This window comes from Cercospora beticola, chromosome 1, assembly GCF_033473495.1.
Source record: "Cercospora beticola chromosome 1, complete sequence".
Taxonomy (NCBI): domain Eukaryota; kingdom Fungi; phylum Ascomycota; class Dothideomycetes; order Mycosphaerellales; family Mycosphaerellaceae; genus Cercospora; species Cercospora beticola.
Window position 1 is genome coordinate 3,959,257 of NC_088935.1, and position 16,122 is coordinate 3,975,378.

At 53.6% G+C, this 16,122-nt stretch overlaps 5 protein-coding genes across 5 annotated transcripts; 3 read left to right on the forward strand and 2 right to left on the reverse strand.

Annotated features, from left to right (window-relative positions):
• Positions 1-4,446: 4,446 nt before the first annotated feature.
• On the forward strand, positions 4,447-4,939 carry RHO25_001588 (uncharacterized protein; the record flags this gene model as incomplete). The annotated part of the gene is made up of 3 exons (XM_065602126.1): positions 4,447-4,584; positions 4,660-4,785; positions 4,868-4,939. The coding sequence occupies 3 exons, from the start codon at positions 4,447-4,449 to the stop codon at positions 4,937-4,939; spliced, it is 336 nt and encodes a 111-aa protein (XP_065458198.1).
• Positions 4,940-5,034: 95 nt separating this feature from the next.
• On the reverse strand, positions 5,035-8,109 carry RHO25_001589 (uncharacterized protein; the record flags this gene model as incomplete). Its single annotated transcript, XM_023594198.1, has 1 exon — positions 5,035-8,109. One exon carries the CDS (start codon positions 8,107-8,109, stop codon positions 5,035-5,037), a length of 3,075 nt encoding a protein of 1,024 aa, XP_023458470.1.
• Positions 8,110-9,045: 936 nt separating this feature from the next.
• Positions 9,046-11,768, reverse strand: RHO25_001590 (uncharacterized protein; the record flags this gene model as incomplete). The annotated part of the gene is made up of 3 exons (XM_023594199.2): positions 9,046-9,663; positions 9,716-11,586; positions 11,654-11,768. 3 exons carry the CDS (start codon positions 11,766-11,768, stop codon positions 9,046-9,048), a joined length of 2,604 nt encoding a protein of 867 aa, XP_023459677.1.
• Positions 11,769-12,330: 562 nt separating this feature from the next.
• Positions 12,331-12,996, forward strand: RHO25_001591 (uncharacterized protein; the record flags this gene model as incomplete). Its single annotated transcript, XM_023594200.2, has 3 exons — positions 12,331-12,426; positions 12,490-12,678; positions 12,727-12,996. 3 exons carry the CDS (start codon positions 12,331-12,333, stop codon positions 12,994-12,996), a joined length of 555 nt encoding a protein of 184 aa, XP_023458554.1.
• Positions 12,997-13,804: 808 nt separating this feature from the next.
• Positions 13,805-15,999, forward strand: RHO25_001592 (uncharacterized protein; the record flags this gene model as incomplete). Its single annotated transcript, XM_023594201.2, has 4 exons — positions 13,805-14,376; positions 14,429-14,701; positions 14,749-15,327; positions 15,426-15,999. The coding sequence occupies 4 exons, from the start codon at positions 13,805-13,807 to the stop codon at positions 15,997-15,999; spliced, it is 1,998 nt and encodes a 665-aa protein (XP_023458553.2).
• Positions 16,000-16,122: the final 123 nt, after the last annotated feature.

Sequence of the window (16,122 nt, forward strand, 5' to 3'; positions counted from 1 at the left end):
TCGCGAATAAGGTGAATATATCCTGGGCATCATCAGCAATGACATGTGATGTCGGATCGAACTCGAGGGCTGCAGATATCGAGAAGCCCTTCTTCAATAGGACTTTCCGATAGGGCCAAGTCAGCATCTTGCACTGGACTTCGACTATAGAGGGCGATCGTGGACTGCAGCGTGCGATTAGCAAGTTCGACGAAGTGCAGAGGCCATAGATGCACACAGGTAGCTCTTACTGTCAAACGCTGTTACAGCTAACGTCATGGAGTCGATGCTCACCTGGTCCACATCCGCTCGTCACAAGACAGACATCACACTACGTGCGACTCTTCGCAACAATGACAGTTGTCTTCGAGAGAAGTCGATGCAATTCTTATGAGGCATCCCATCCATACGAATCAGCCTCGTTGATCGAGCTCCCCCTCAAGCTGGTCTGCTAAAAGCGCTCCTGTCTGGAATTAGAGCAAGTCGGAGGTTCATGCGATTTCGCGCCTGGAGGACTCCATTGCTGTGGCTGTTCCGTCGTGTAAGGTGATTCTGCGGGTTCTGTTCTTCCGAAAGCTGAAGTCAAAATAAAAATGTCGTTGAGCAGGTCCCCACCTGCTCCACATTCGGCAGGTCCTCCCTTCTAATCCAGAGGAACGTACTTCCCGTTTTCTGGTCGTGAAAGTGCCTACGACACAATTTCATCAGAGGCAAGAACAGAGGAGCGAAGGCACATGAAGGTCATGATTTCAGGATCATGTGCGAAAATTCGCGTCACTACACATTACTATTACGACTCATGCTGCGCTATACATTATTATCTGCCTTGCCAGTAGCACACACCAAGAAGCAATCATTATTGTAGCCTTTCTTCCTGCATGTGTCCCAATTGAACATGTCGATGCTCACTCCTCCTTCGGCGGATCGATGTACTGCTTCTTACATTTCTTGCTCCATTTTTCCTTGGAACCTGGCTGTTTAATACATTTCTCGTTCCAAGCGCGCTGATGTCCTGTTGGATCGCCGTCGGTACAATAACGAGGAGCTCTGACCTTCTTTGGCAGCCACTAGAAAAATCGATCAAAGTCAGCATGTGTCTCAATCTGCAATACGATGACGCCTTCTGCTGTTGGTACTGTGAATGTCTTGCCGGACAACGCACGTTGTCGTCCCCCGCTCTTTGCACTGTGGATGCATCGCCGGACAACAGAGGTTGACAGAACGCACTTTGACGCCCTCGATTGTTTGTACCGTGAATGTGTCGCCGGGTAACAGGCGTGGACACAATGCATATTGACGCCCTCGGCTGTTCGTACTGTGAAGTTGTCGCCGGACAACAGACATTGACACGACACACGGTGACGACCTCGACTGTTTGTACGGGTCGCCAAGGACTTCTCTCTCACAACCAAAGTGACTTGCTGTGGACTGGGGTGTGCTGGACAGAGGCAAAGGCAAAGATGGGGGCAGGGCATTACATGACCCATCTATCCTCGGTCAGGAGCACTCTGGTACAGTGACTTCGACGAATCCAGATCGCATGGGCTTGTCTCTGAGACAGATCTCCGCAACATTTCTTTGCATCTCCGTGCCTCGATGCGCAGAGTTATCCCTTCCGCCAGAGAGAGCGCTCAGACGAGCAGTGCAGCTACGCAACGCGTGGTATCTCGAGCAAAGCTGGCGACACATTTTCGTTCCAAGGCTAGACGAAGGAGCAGAGGTCTCCCGCTCTGCTTAGAGAAAGCTGTACTTGCGGCCATGTCTCAGAGCGATATCTGAGACGAATTTCTGGCCGTGGTCAGCCTCGTAAGCTTGGCAGGCTCTGTTCTGCCGGAGAAGAGTGCTCTTTCTGGTGATTATTTGGGGCACTACCAAAGCTGTCGGCGCAAGACAGTAATCGCTCCTTGGAGACCCGGCAGCACACTTTCGTTGCAAGGCCAGGCGAAGAGGCAGGGATCTCTCGCTCTATTCAGAGAAAGCTGTATGTGCGGCCTTGTCTCAGGGCGATAGCTAAAACGAGTTTTTGGCCGTGGCCAGCCTCGCAGGCTGGGTTCACTGGGTTCTGCTAGAGAAAGGTGTGCTTTCTGGCAATCGGTATGGTCACCAACAACTTTAGCGGTGAACGGCGGTCGTCTCTCAAGGCATACCCACCCGTCATCATTCCTCCCGCGAATTTCTAGCAGTAATAAGAGACCGGCATACTGAGTTCCGAAGTGTACCCTTCGTTTCGAGATTGTGAATCTGCATTATGTGGCAATCCAGCAATGTAGCACCCGTCCAAAATTTTCCATTCTTCCTGCAGGGAGCTTGTTTGCCAATATGAGAAAGAGCATAGGCTGTTCCGAGCGCTCACTGAACACTGCCCTGGGATGCGCAGTATGCCATCGTTTGGGTACATTCCTCATCGCCCTAAAACAGGACATCGACCACTGTTCCTTTCCTCGCATGAGGTGCATCTTGAGTTGATGGTGCGACCGGCAGCAGTCGGTAGCAAGTAATACTCCGCTTCACGGCTCTCGACGGAGTGGGCAGCTAGATTGGGCGAGGAGGAGTCGCAGAACCGAGTGCTACCATCTGCTCTATACCAGTACAGCCTCCGGCGAAGCCGAGATTCAATCCTGTCGAACAGCACAGCGCATTCCGTGTTCTTTTCGCGAAGGATTTGTCGGGTCGAACAAGGTCCTTCTTGACGATATCTGTAAATAATACCCAGACTGGATGTGCATAAGTTGTGCTTCGCTGTGGACAGTCCTACGAGCGACAGTAGGTTTTACTCCTATCGAGAGGGCCGCATGTGGAAGACTACAATCGAGAGGCGCTGGAAGGTAGGCATCTGCGCAATGCTTTTCATCAGTGGATATCAGCTCACATTGTTTAGTCCACTTCGCCTGCAAAGGTGATAAAATTGGCGGAGACGTGCGGTTAAACAAGCTCGAGTGCCACACCTTCAAAGAGCCGCCGGATGCTGCTGCTGGTGTGAAATACTTCCTGCCGACCGACACTCAACGTTGCCAACAACCGCGAGATCCGGCCTGGGACCACAAGGATTGCGAGAAGGGCAATGGGAAGCTCGTTTTTCGTGAGTTTAACGGACCCATTGGTGCTGATCACGCTGACGCCAGCAAACATCTCCGGCGCGAACTCAACCGAGGGATACGTCGCTCAGAGATTTTGCCACATCGCTTCCTACATCAAGTCATTTATGGTCGGACCGTGTCTTGGGCATTTCAGTGAACCAGAAATTAATGGCTAGCGTCGAACGCGGGAAGGAGCTCGAACGGAGGCCTGAGTCGAGAGATCCATCTGCATCTTGGAGCACTGAAGATAGACGGCGATGCAGTTGATGCGAAATGCGAGTTCTAGTCGTGTTGTGTAAATGATAGAAATAGCCAGGTTGGCAGCGAGCAGCAATCAGACGGAAATTGCTCCGGCATCATGTGACGCGAATCTTACGAAGTTCTGATTGGCCACGAACCTCCAGTAGCATGCAACCTTCAGATTGATGCGACTCTGAAGTGCTTCCCAACTCTTCATGTCTGTTCTACAATTCGACCTTCCTCTGGAAAACTCGATACACGTTCATCGTGCTAGCCCGAGAATTTCCGAAACATGTTGGCACCTACCACACCCCCAATTCGAAGAGCAGAAGAAGTATCGACCGCGCGAAGCAGACGAACACGCGACACCTTCATCGCGACACGCATAAATAGGAGGCATACGAGTCTTGACCTCAAACGGCGTGGTCTGCGTGATCTTGAACTTCATCATGAGCAACTTCCAAGAACACGTTGCACAAGTTCTCCTCGACTAGGTGCTCGCGCACTAGATGCGTTCCGACGTCGACCGAAGCCCTGATTTCAATTTGCAACAGACTACCTAGTCACTGCGCCTCGTACAGCCCCTCAGCCTCTCAGTTCGCACTAGCCCTCGAAGGTGTTTCTCTATGTGCAGGCTATGGGTAACCACCTGACAAATGCTTGGCACGATCTAGACCGTATTGGTGCTGTACAACCTGGCCATATCTCGGATCTCGAAGCATAGACTGTCGAATGCTAGCACCCATAAATTCCAGACTCTACCTACCACCCTACTAGCGAAGGCCAAGTAAAGTCAATCCTTGCTAGACTACCTACATCCGGTATGGAACTTGCCCAAGCCATTCTACAGTACTTCAAGCAATCAACACTCTACCGGAAAAACGGGCAATGCTTTGCCTGCATGAAACAAGGAGGGAGATCTAGTCTCGTATAGGCGTAGTAAGCCCCGACTACAAGAACGCGACCTTGGTATTCTCGCGGCTTCAATGCATGGAACAGCCACATCACGGTAGTATCGGCTCACAGAGAGTACATATTCTCGTTGCTCGGACTTGCCTCTCCCTCCGGCACGAACACCGCAAATCTGCCATTTCACAACCACGCCCAACAATTCCTCCTCTGCTATCTTAACCAATCGCTGCCTTACACTATGCAACTATCATCAATCCTCGCCCTCGTGGCCGCCGCTGCCGGTATTGTCCATGCTCAAGATGGCTGGTACGAGAAGCACCAGGACGACCAAGTGCGAGCATGCTCAGGCAAAGGCATCGGTGCCTCATGCCGATACGTCAGTCTATCCGCTCGTGCGAAGCAAGCATCTAGAGGATCAGTTTTCACTAACGACGCTACGTTTTACGAACAGGTTGCCGATTACATTTACGATGGATATGACGGCGACAGATACCACGTGGTCTGCGACGGCGCGTCGCAATGCGCGTCGCGCAGTGGAGAGCTCAACGATGACAGCCAGGGCGGCATCAACCAGAATGTACGTATCAATTGCTGCCCCTACCAGCGGTCCCTTTTTGTAGATGAGACAGAAAAGCTAACAGTAGTGTGCACATGGTCAGATGTGCCAGACATGCCCTGCTTCTGGTTGCTGCACGGAAACTAACTTGGGAACCTGGGTTCACTACGATTAGTTGGCCAGAATTCTGGATCAGACATGATTGTCTCGAAGGAGCATGTGAGGAACCCCTCGATCCTCTAGTTATATCATAGCCCAAGCTATACTTGCTCAATCGCCACTGTCCCACTGGCAGAAGCAGCCTCCAGTCCCGCCATCTATCCCACTCCCCTCATTCTTACTTTCCTTGCTTCTATTTTCTTCTTCCTCTGCATCATCGTCCCGTCTCTCCAATCCTTCCTCTTTCTCGCCCGGCACCTCACCTCCATCGACCAATTTCCCTCCCACACCACGATCCTCCCAAATCCAACTTTTCACACTCGAATCCACGATCTCTGTTTCCTCTTCAATGCCATAACAATACACCGCTTTGTCCTTCGCAGATAAACCACCATGTCTGTCAATCGTGACAGTAACATGGTATGGGAAACTTCCGGGGAAGCTCATAGAGTTCGCAGTCGATGACCCGGCTACAGTAGAGCCGTTGGTGGAGGAGGAGATTGTCGCATTGTTGAGAAGTCCTCTTCTCGTCCAGATTTTGATCGAGAGTCGGGTTTGAGAGAAGGTGCAGACTGCGGATGCGGAGGAGAGCGGGACGTTGGTTGTGATATTATTATTGTTCGAGGTGTTCCGAGATTGAGAAGAGCCGGAAGACTCCGAGTTGTCGATGTAGATGGAGCGATCGAAGTAGGTATAGAAACTGTAGTGCTCAGTGTCGAGCCCTCGATTGTAAAGTCGGAGCGGTTGAGCAGTGACAAAAGGGTAGAGAGTGGAGTCTCCGGGTTTGCCATCGAGTTTGACAGCGGCTTTGGGTATGTTCGACGCAGCGGAAGTGTCGATCTTGATCTTTTTGTCATCATCGGGGTCGTCGTGATCATCATCATTACTTGCAGATGTAGTGGGATAAGGGTAGCTGAAGTTAGAGCTACGCTTGAGCAACTTCGAGCTCGGCTGAAGCGCTACAGCATCGAGCAAGGAGATGTAGAAAGGCGTCTCCTCTCCGTCATACGGCTCGCTAACATTGTCGGTCGTACGTCCAAGGTACTTCCGATCGTCGTCACCGGGTGGCGCCGGCAACGAGGCGAAGACATAATCCTTCCAGCTACTCCTCTTCGCAAGCTTGCTAGTCGTCATATTTTTGGAGCGAATTTCAAGTCGAAAGTTCGGCAGATCACCAGTAGCCGCTGAAGATGGTGCTGAGCAAGACCAAATCGGACCTTTTACACAGGTGTCTCTGGACTTCTTCATCTTTGGCTGGATTATCGTGCTGACGCCAATAGGTATGGCAGGGAATCCCGTCAAGTTCAGCCATGAAGCCTCAACAGCCACATCGCTGTGCTTTTGAGGGACGAAGATGACCAGGAGAATGATGAGCACCAGTAGAAGAACACCCGCGAAGAGCGAAAGCAGCCAGATATGCCGCCTGTACCAAGGTGGTCTCGGTTTGTCGTCTCCTAGGCTGCGAACAGTGAGCTGGCCAAATCTGTCTGTCACCAACTGTGGTCGCTCTTCCACATACACAGGTGGCGGGAACAGCTCGTTCTTCCCACCATCGCTAATGCCAAGCCCGTAAGAATCCTGTCTGGTGTGGGTGACTCGCATTCTCGTGACACTCTTGGGCTCTGGAGGGCTGCGAGCAGGTATGTATTCTTCCTCCTTGTGAAGCAGAACAGTTTCATCCAGAGCACTTGGAGTTGGCGCGCGTGATACTGCGATCTGTTTCTGTTCCCCAAAGGATGAGGTTGGTCCAATAGGCATACCGAGGTGGGCTTGTTGGATTTCTGGTGTTGCTGAGAGTGGTGACATGAAAGAAGTGTCCGTCGTCTGTGTCATGCCGCGAGCAGGAGTCGATCTGACCACTGGAGGAGTCCGGAGCTCGTCAGCAGATGGTGTTGTGAAAATTGCCCCTTTGGCGCCGCTCATTGCTGGCGGCGAAAGGGTTCCTTCTGGCGGAGTCTTATCCTGTGTCCCTTGTGCGGTATTCTTGACATCGTCCGCATCTATTGCGTCAGATGAGTGGCCATCTTTTCCGTGTGGCGACGTATACACGCTCTGCGAAGGAGACCATCCAGGCGAGACCATGCTCCTGTCCTGATCCTCCTGAGGATACCAGCTCGGAAAGCGACGCGCAATGTCAAAGTAAGCTGCAGCAAGCCCAGTGCTCGGAATGAAATACATGTCAAACGACTTCGGAGTTCCATGCAACGCTGCTGGAGAAGTCAAAGATCGCTGCGGCACCTTTTCACTCATCGACACAGTCCGACCTTCGCATGGCGCCGAATATCGAGCGTCTCCCCTCGCACGACTAGCTTCACTTTCCATGACTTCTGGATCCGCTTCTCCCATAGCTGCAGCGTCATGCAAAACCGGCGTGCGCTCCGCAATGGGTGGCGGAGAACGCCAAAATGACTGAATTGTAGATTTCGCAGAGAAAGGCGAGAGGATTGTCCACCAGCCTTTGCTGCGACGAGGTGTAGGGAGACCAGGAGTCGGAAGAGGACATGGCTTCTCAGTAGCCTCCAAAGGTGAGACATCCTCGAATGTAGTTGTCGCAGTCACCGCTGAGAACCGTGACTTGAGACCCGCTGATCCAGTGCCTGTGAAGGGAAGAGGTGGAACTGGTGGCGCTGTCGACGTAGACATGCAATTAGTGTAGCGAGAGTACACGCTCGAAGCCGGGCGTCGTCCTTTGACTTGCTGGGCCTGCGAGCTGCGAAACTCATCTCGAGCTGGTGTAATGACGATCCTGGGCGTGGCGACTTCCAGTCCATAGGCCGCTTCTTGCTCATCCGCTGCAGCACGATCAATCTTCAAAGGTTCCGGTTTTCTCGAGGCCGGGCCTCTCTTCGAATACAATCCACCGATACCCTGTCCATCTTGCACTGCTGGCGTAGCAACTGCTACATCGCCACGCAGGCTCCGCACGGAAGGTTGATGCCCTTGCAAACCAGTTGCAACCACCTTCTCGGCACCAGCATACACAGGCGTCTTGCCACCCAGCTGACCAACCTCTACCGCCTCAGTCCTCGCATGCGACTCTTCAAAGCTCACAAACTTCAACTCCGGGATTCGTGATTCGTAAGGAAAGACCGTCTTCTGTACAGCGCATGTCGTATCGATGCTGAGTTTGCCGCGCGTAGCCTTCTTCTTCTTATTATGCGATGCCCGTGATCGCTGGCCGAACATCTTGTACTGTGTTCCTCGAAATCAAAACGAATGACCAAACAACGGCGCCGGCGCCTTCTGCTGTGCTTGTTGCCGTCCGATCTGGGATAGTGCCACTGGCTTCCAATGAGAATAGGAAAACGCAAGTAAAGACAAAGAGAAGCGAAGCCAGCCCGCACCCAAGGAAATCGCAGAACAGACAAAAGAGAGAAGAAACGCGCAATCTGAACGTGATGTAGATGAGAAAGAACAAAAAGGACGGAACAAGAAAGAAAAGCCAGGCTGCAACACCAATGCCTCGTCCTACCATTCTGCCATCTCATTTAGCAACCACGCGCAGTGGTGCGCCCACAATACTCGAGACCAATGCGTGGAACCAGTGCGAACCAGAGTCTCGCCTCTCGTCTCAAGCAACAACCGCCCACCGCGCAAATTGTGTCTCCATTGTGGAACCTTGTAAACCTGCCGTGTCAGAGATCCGGCTTGTGTTGAGAGTTGCGAAAATAGTAGAAAAGTCATAGCGAGTCTGAAAGTCCAGGTGCTGCAGCGACGTCCTGCCAATCAAGCCGCAGTTGTGCGACGAGCGTAAGCGCCCGTCGAGATTGATTTGCCGCCCGCGCGACAACATCAGCCGGAGACGATGGCGGAAGCTCCCCGGTACTATCCTCGTTGCGAGACCTCATCGACTCTGGTCTCAAGCAGGGGCGACGCGGTGGACCGGTGGAGGCCATGTTGGCAGAGATGATTGAAATGGTGTCAAAAGGTGCTGGCTTCCAGTCTCACCCCGGAATGATCTGACTAAGCAGTCACGTGCGCGTCGTCTTGTCTTCCAAGGTTGTTTGAGCGCTCTTTTGTTCCTCTAGTACTACCTACACTGGGGACTGATCTGATGTCTGCTTTCTACTTTCCCGCCTCCTTTGCGCCATGTATTCCACCCAGATCATGCGTATAGTGTCCTTAATAATTGAGTTCACCCGTGCCTTCACCCTTGTCTGCATCCAAGTCTTCGTAGCTGCGAAGACTGCGGCCAACGACAGCTTCATTCGGGCCCATGGTAGCGGCACCGCCTTCCATCATGCCCATCGGACGACCATTGCTCATGGACGGACCACGGCCTCTGCCATTGCGAGCATATGGTCCGGGCATGCGATATCCGCCGTTTTGCATGAAAGCGCGATTGTTGGTGCGCATCGGCCCAACGCCTGCAGCCCCGGGTGCCCAGACACCTGGCACACCCATCGCTTGTCCAAACATGGCCGGCATGCCGGCGGCACCAGCGGCCATTGGGAATCCCATTGGGTATTGCTGATTCAGCTGGAAACCTCGCGGCGTGCCGGTTGGAGCATTGTTGTTGAGTGGGAAGTGCCCGTTGGAGTTTGCATCGCTTCTACTAGGCGCGATGTGTGCCGGATCGACCACGTATGTGTTGACGAGTTCGACTTCGTTGCGAACGCGTTCATGGAAATCAGCGTGACGTTTTTCAACGTGCTTGCGCCAGAACTCTACGCCTTTGAACAGTTTGGTACATTCCGGTACCTTGCAGCGGAACTTGTTCACATCTTCTTGAAGGACGAACTGTGACGAGTGTTAGTATTACGGGTAGGCACTGGGTAGCTTCCCTGCTTACCTTGGCCAGCTCCTTTTCGACGCCCTCTTCCACAGGTGTGCCTCCAAGCTTGCGTATGTTGACGTTGTCGGGCTCAAGAATCTGCAGGATCTTCTCCTCGAAAGTCTTCACCCAGTTGTAGGCGCGTTGTAGTTGCTGCGTCGTCTTCATGTTCGGCTTCATGACCCCCTTCCTCTCCTCCACGGGGCTTTCTTCCTTTATATCCATGTCTTGCTCATCGTCTCCTTCTCCTTTGCCACCGGCCTTCTTACGAAGTGGAAAGGCTTCGCCAGATGCACTGGCACGCGCAGTCTCTTTCGCGGCCGAGGTCAAGCTTGCCCTTGGTCTTCGTAAATGACCACCAGGACATTTGCGCTGCAGCTCGTGCACTGAGTCGGACTCGAATACGCAGAAGAAGCAGAAGTTGTAGACCCGGCGTAGGTACTCGACCAGAAGATCCAATTTCTTCTTCTTTACAAGCAGCTCCTCGTCGTCTGATTCGTCTTCATCGATCACACCCTCGTCATCTTCTTCGCCCTCCTCCATCTCCGCGTCCATGGCGTCGGAATCTTTTGGAGGTTTGGATTGCACTTCAGGCTTCAGCACACCACGCTCTGACAGTTCATGAACTCGCTCCTCAATCTTAGCAACGCCAAAGATCTCATCACCAAGCTCATTGTCAAGCTTGCGAACGAGACGTGTGGCTAGCTCGAGATCTCGTGCAATGCGCTCGGATGCGGAGAACAAGTCCCACAGTGCCTTCTTCCGCGGAGCATCCGGTGGACGGTGGACACCACAGTGTACGGTGAAGTTGCCACGCTCCGGGTCCTCTATGGTTTTGCCATTGATCTTTTCCAGAGCTTTCTCGCTGGGCGTCTTCGGAGCATTTGTAGCCTCAGTGCTCGCAGCTTCACCCTCCTCGCCCTCGGTAGGTGCGGCTTCCGCTTGCGGCGCTTCTGCCTCAGTTCCATTCTCATCTTCCTCTGGAGCCGGGTTCAACATGATCCAACCCATCCTGTGGCACTTCTTGAGTGGGTTCGGATCGGAGAGGGATAGATGCTTGAAGCCACATGCTCCTTCCCCGAGATGTTCTTTGGCAAAGGTCTCAAACTTGTCACGCGTGACAGTCGGAGCAATTGTCTTGATGAGCAGGGTCGGCTGCATTGATGCGGGATCACGCAAGTCACCTCCCTTCGATGGAAGCAAGTCACCAACACCCAGCACTTCGGCCGCCGCACTAGTCTCTCCCTCTTCACGCTCCATGATGCCACCCAGACCGTTGGATTCCGACTTGTAGATGCCCTCCAATGTGAACTCGTCAAACACGCCAGTGGTCAGGTCGTGCTCCCACTGCGCGAACAGCCCTTTGCGGTAATCCATAAGCTTCTGCCGGAATGGATCGCGGACTTCAGGAACGTAGCGCTCTCGAAACCAATCTTCCGCTTTGTGAAGGCGCACGAAGGCCTGAGCTTGTGCGCGCTGCAGGTTCTCCTTGTACTGGTCATACGCAGCTTGTATCTTGGGCCGCTCGGCGTCGCGATCCTCCCTCGTCTCGCGCTCGCCGCGTAACCGTGGCGGAGGACGCCCTGTCTTCGCCCGCTCCTTCTCCTCCTTGATGCGCTGTTCGGTACGCCACCATTCCGCGAACCACGTAAAGCCGACCTGGAAATCCAGCTTCATCGGGTCGGGCAATGGGTTGACGAGGACGGGCGCGTGCTCTGGTCGTTCGCCTGGTACGTATCGATCGATGGCCTGAGGAGATGAACGACGTCGTTGATGATGTGGCTCATCTCGGCCACGAGAGCTGTAGGAGTAGTCATCGCGTTGGCGATCCGGTTGATAGCGGTCTATCGCTGCAGGCGAGCGCGAGCGACGTCGATCACGCCGACGGTCTGTAGTACACCATGATGTTAGCAGGTCGTTGATCCAATGCGCGGACCGGAAAACTGGATGGCTGACCTGGGGAGCGGCGCCTCTCTCGGTAGGGCTCGTTGGCTGAGCGATACTCTCTGGAGGCTGGGGGTGGTGATTCTCGGACAGGCGTCCTGCCATTGCCATAATACTCGTCTTCCATGTTGATTTTAAGCTTCCGCCATCAGATACCAATTCTATCCCTTGGGAGCGCACGCGACGCGATCCACGGGCCGCGTAAGTCGATGTACTGCAATCGTGGGTCTTGTTGGAATCGAGGAGAGTCGCGGGAGCGGTCGGGGGCGGGACTGGACTGCCATTGCGGCCAAGTTAGAACAAGCGATGCAGGAGGAGAGACGACAATGGAGTGCAGCAAGCAGTAGAGACAAGCGCCCAATGTGACGGGCGGAATGAATGAAGTGTGCTGGGCGATGAAGATGAAGACGACAATGGAAGGGGGCCGTACGAACAATGATTGGCAAGAATGGAGCGGCGGCAGCAACCGATGAGCGGTGGTGCTGTGGCCGGAGGAGAGGTAGGCGGCGGAGGAGGACGAGCGAGGGAGCGTCGGTGGTGAGATGGGGAGACGCCTCAGCTGTCTCGGACCTGCCCGTCTGGGGAGAGCAAGCACAGCACAGACCCGAAACGAACGCGTCGCCGACCCGAGGAAAGTCGCATATCGATTTCCGCGTTCTTCTCAAACGAACACCACATCATCAATCAAGATGACAACGTACATCCCGTCTCTGACGCTGCCAGCGTTCCTCTTCGAGCAGCCTGCTGCCGCCATCCTCCTGCCTGTCGCCGCCGGCACCGCCATTGTGAGAATCAGCACCTCCCAGCTTCGTCTACCGGTCATCTAACCAGTCTCGATTTTCACGCAGGGCTTCGCCATATCTCCATCTGAGACGAAAGCGTCGTATGCAGCGTTGCGCCAGCCCCCTCTGAGGCCGCCGCCGTGGATCTTCGGTCCCGTTTGGACTGCATTGTACAGTGCTATGGGATATGCTGCCTACCGCGCGTGGACCATCGGCACCGCCAGCATCGATCCTCGCGTAGTTAATCTCGCAAAGGTATCTACAATGCTGATCGAGCAAAACAAACCTGCTTACATTGCACAGCATGGAGCAACTCTCTACACCATCCAACTCGTCCTCAACTTGGCTTGGACGCCACTTTTCTTCGGCTTCAAGAAGCCTGTAGCGGCGAGTGCTGATATCATCGCTTTAACTGGCACGGTTGGCTACCTTGCTTACATCTGGGGCCAAGTGGACGAGACCGCTGGCTGGCTGCTTGCCCCGTACCTGGGCTGGTTGGCGTTTGCCAACTATCTGTGTCATGGCTGCGGTTACCTGAACGGCTGGAATTTCGACAAACCTAAGAGTGCTTGATGATGTTGAATACATCACACGAACGTCGGCAGTCGCTCCGGTCTTCTGACGGCAGCCTCGAGTGGTTGTGTACCTGGTTCACTGTTTTAGGTACTGCTGTACATTGGCAGCAAGTCCCCACTCTGCTGATCAACTTGTAAAGCACTTGTGCAATATGCTCACCACGTCGCCTGCTGTCTTTGCGCGACAGCGCTGTCAAGCAAACTGCATTTGAAACCTGTCAGAGACGACACAGACACTCCCTTCATTCAAACATGCTTGCTTCTGCTGACCATTGCCCGCTCAGAGCGCACGACATATGCGACGCCTACTTTTAACGGCAAGTCTGCTTCGGGAGCGCTGTCAACTGATTATGCATGCAACCGCACGGCTGCACTTGCCGGCCCTGTCCTGCCACGGTCTCGATTGTTGAACAGCTTGGCAACCCATGCGCCACGATCAACCGGTCAACCCGTCAATGGTGCAAAGTTACACGATCATGGGCGTTGGCGGCACCTCCAAGATTCCTTCGTGCGCACTGTGAAGCGTCACTGACAACTTCTCAGTGCGGCCTCTGAATTTATGCATGAACTGACCAATAGGAACGCGACCCTCCAACGCCCTTATGCATGCTTAGCGCGGGAGCGAACTGGTTGCCTTCTTTTGTGTCGTACACGACGGAGGGGTCGAGCCATGTGCTATCATCCGATTCCAAAGCACGAAGAGGCTCGGTCTTGCTAATGACTGATCAGAATAAGTTCGACCGACGCGCCTCTCAGGATCGAATACTCGCACTATACAAGGCACACATCTAGTGTGTAAAGGCATCATGTCTTCTACTCAACGTCGGCAAGGCCACGGTCAACACCATCACATGCCTGACCAAGAAGGCTTCGATCTGTCAATGTTGCACCCATTAGCTCACGACGCCAGCCATATTCCCGTTGAGCAACTGACCAAGTCAGAGCAAGTTCAGCCATGGAACGGCCAGCGGCAGAACGAAATGCTCTACCAGCAGCTATCAGCTAGTGCGTGGCAGCATGATACGTTCTCGAGGCCCTATGCCAGAACAGAGCCTCTCCAGACGAGAAGCGCAGGCATTCACATGCGACGTAATCCATCTCAGAATCCGTCCGATGCAGATTCGGGCTATATCTCACAGCCGATGTCCTTTGGTGCAGAATATCTTGATGTTGACACGTTCGCGTGCCAATCCAATGGTCTTAGTGATACAGTCCATTGGGAGCATGTTCCTGATAATGCCTCGACATGGCCGCCGCCCCCGCAGACGATAGTGTCCGACACCGCAGCGCACCCAAGAATTCGCCGAGAGTCTCGAAAACCAAGCCTTACACCGTGCCAACACTGCCAACGATTGCCAAAGAATCATTCAGATGCTAAGTATGTATGCACATGATCACAGTGCGGTGTGGAGAAATTAACGTAGGCACAGGAAGCACGCAGAAACCCACCTGAGACGCTGGAAGTGCGAGGCAGCTGGCTGCACTAGAAAGGATGGCTTTGCAACTCTCAACGACCTGGAACGACACCGCAAGAGTGTCCATAGCCTCCGACCTTCGGTAGGGAGTGTCTTTGGCTACATATGTCAGGAATGCGTACAGAAGTCAGAAGGCAGGGATCGAAAATTCTGGCCACGACGAGACAATTTCAAAGCCCACATACGGCGCAGACATCCGAGATGCGATGAGGCACACCTTCTTGACATGTATGTATACGACCTCATTGGAACACCTTGTTGCTGACGCAATGCAGATCGAAGACCCAGCGACCGGATGATGCTACCACGGCCGACATCGAGGAGCAGTCCGTGGTGAGCTTTGCAGAATTGCCCCAGGACCTCAGCCCAAGTGATCCGAGAGAAGCAGCTTGGCGTTCTGCTCAACAGGACGACGCCGCACAGCATCAGAACCCATTCCACGACGAATTCTCGCCGCTGTTTCCAGCAAGTGGTATTTCGGAAGACCCGCTAGCCGCGATGGGGAGTCAGATTGATATGCAGCACAACGAGCACACCTATTGGCCAATGCCGATACCGATCGGTAGTATCATGGAAGAAGTCCACGAGCAACCCATGTCGAGCTCTTTTCCAACATCACAATACTACATGATTCCCGCTCAGCAGGCCAGCGAACTTCCGCACGTGGACAATGCGGCCGTCACCGACAATCGACCATGGTCGCCAACCCAGATTGCGAGCCAAACCAGTCTGAGCTCTCCACGGCCCATTCCAGCATGTTCGGAAGAACGATCTCCGCGCCAGATCAAAACCGAGCCTGGCAACCACCCATGTCCGAACTGCTTCAAACTCTACAAGCGCGAATGCGATTTAAAGTACTGTACTGCCCCCACCTCTCACTCTCCATATTCAGCACTCCCTCTATGCACCACCGAGCGCCATCACTAACAAGACGATGTTCCTCGTCCGGCAGAAAACACCTTAAACGTCACACAAGACCTTATGGCTGCACATTTCCCCGCTGCAACAAAGATTTTGGCTCAAGAAACGATTGGAAGCGACACGAGTCGACTCAGCATCAAAGCCCAAGACATCGACAGGTGCGAAAGCAAGGGCAGAATTCAAATTTGGGTCATGGAGCACTCAGCCAGACGATCGGTGAAGCCGAGATGACCACGTCTTTTTGGTGCGGATTTTGTGTTGCGATGATTCACTGCGACGAGGACGTTACGCAGGTGCAAGCTCGGCTGGGATCGGATTCGGAGAACTTTCTGGCACGTCGAAGAACGGACAAGACTATGGCGAGACTGGTAACGGAGTTGAGAATTCAGCACGTGGGAGATCATTATGACAAGCAGAGTCGCGGAATCAAGGACTGGGTGAGTTTGGACGTTTTTGTGAAAGGCGAGCGCGAGGCGGAAGGACTGGGAACTGAAGTCCCGAGATTGAGCAAAGAGGATGTGGTGTGCAAGCAGGAACAGGAGGTTGCTGAGATGTCTTGGGTGCCGGGCGCTGGCTTGGATCACAAATTTGAGCAGGGCGACTAGTCGTGGCCAAGAGAATGGAGGCTCGGAACAATGACCATTGTTACTCTTTCGCCACGGACTTGGGTCTGCAACCATTTCGTTTCGCAAGACAGAGTGCCGTTAGAGCGCTGCACAAAGCAGAGA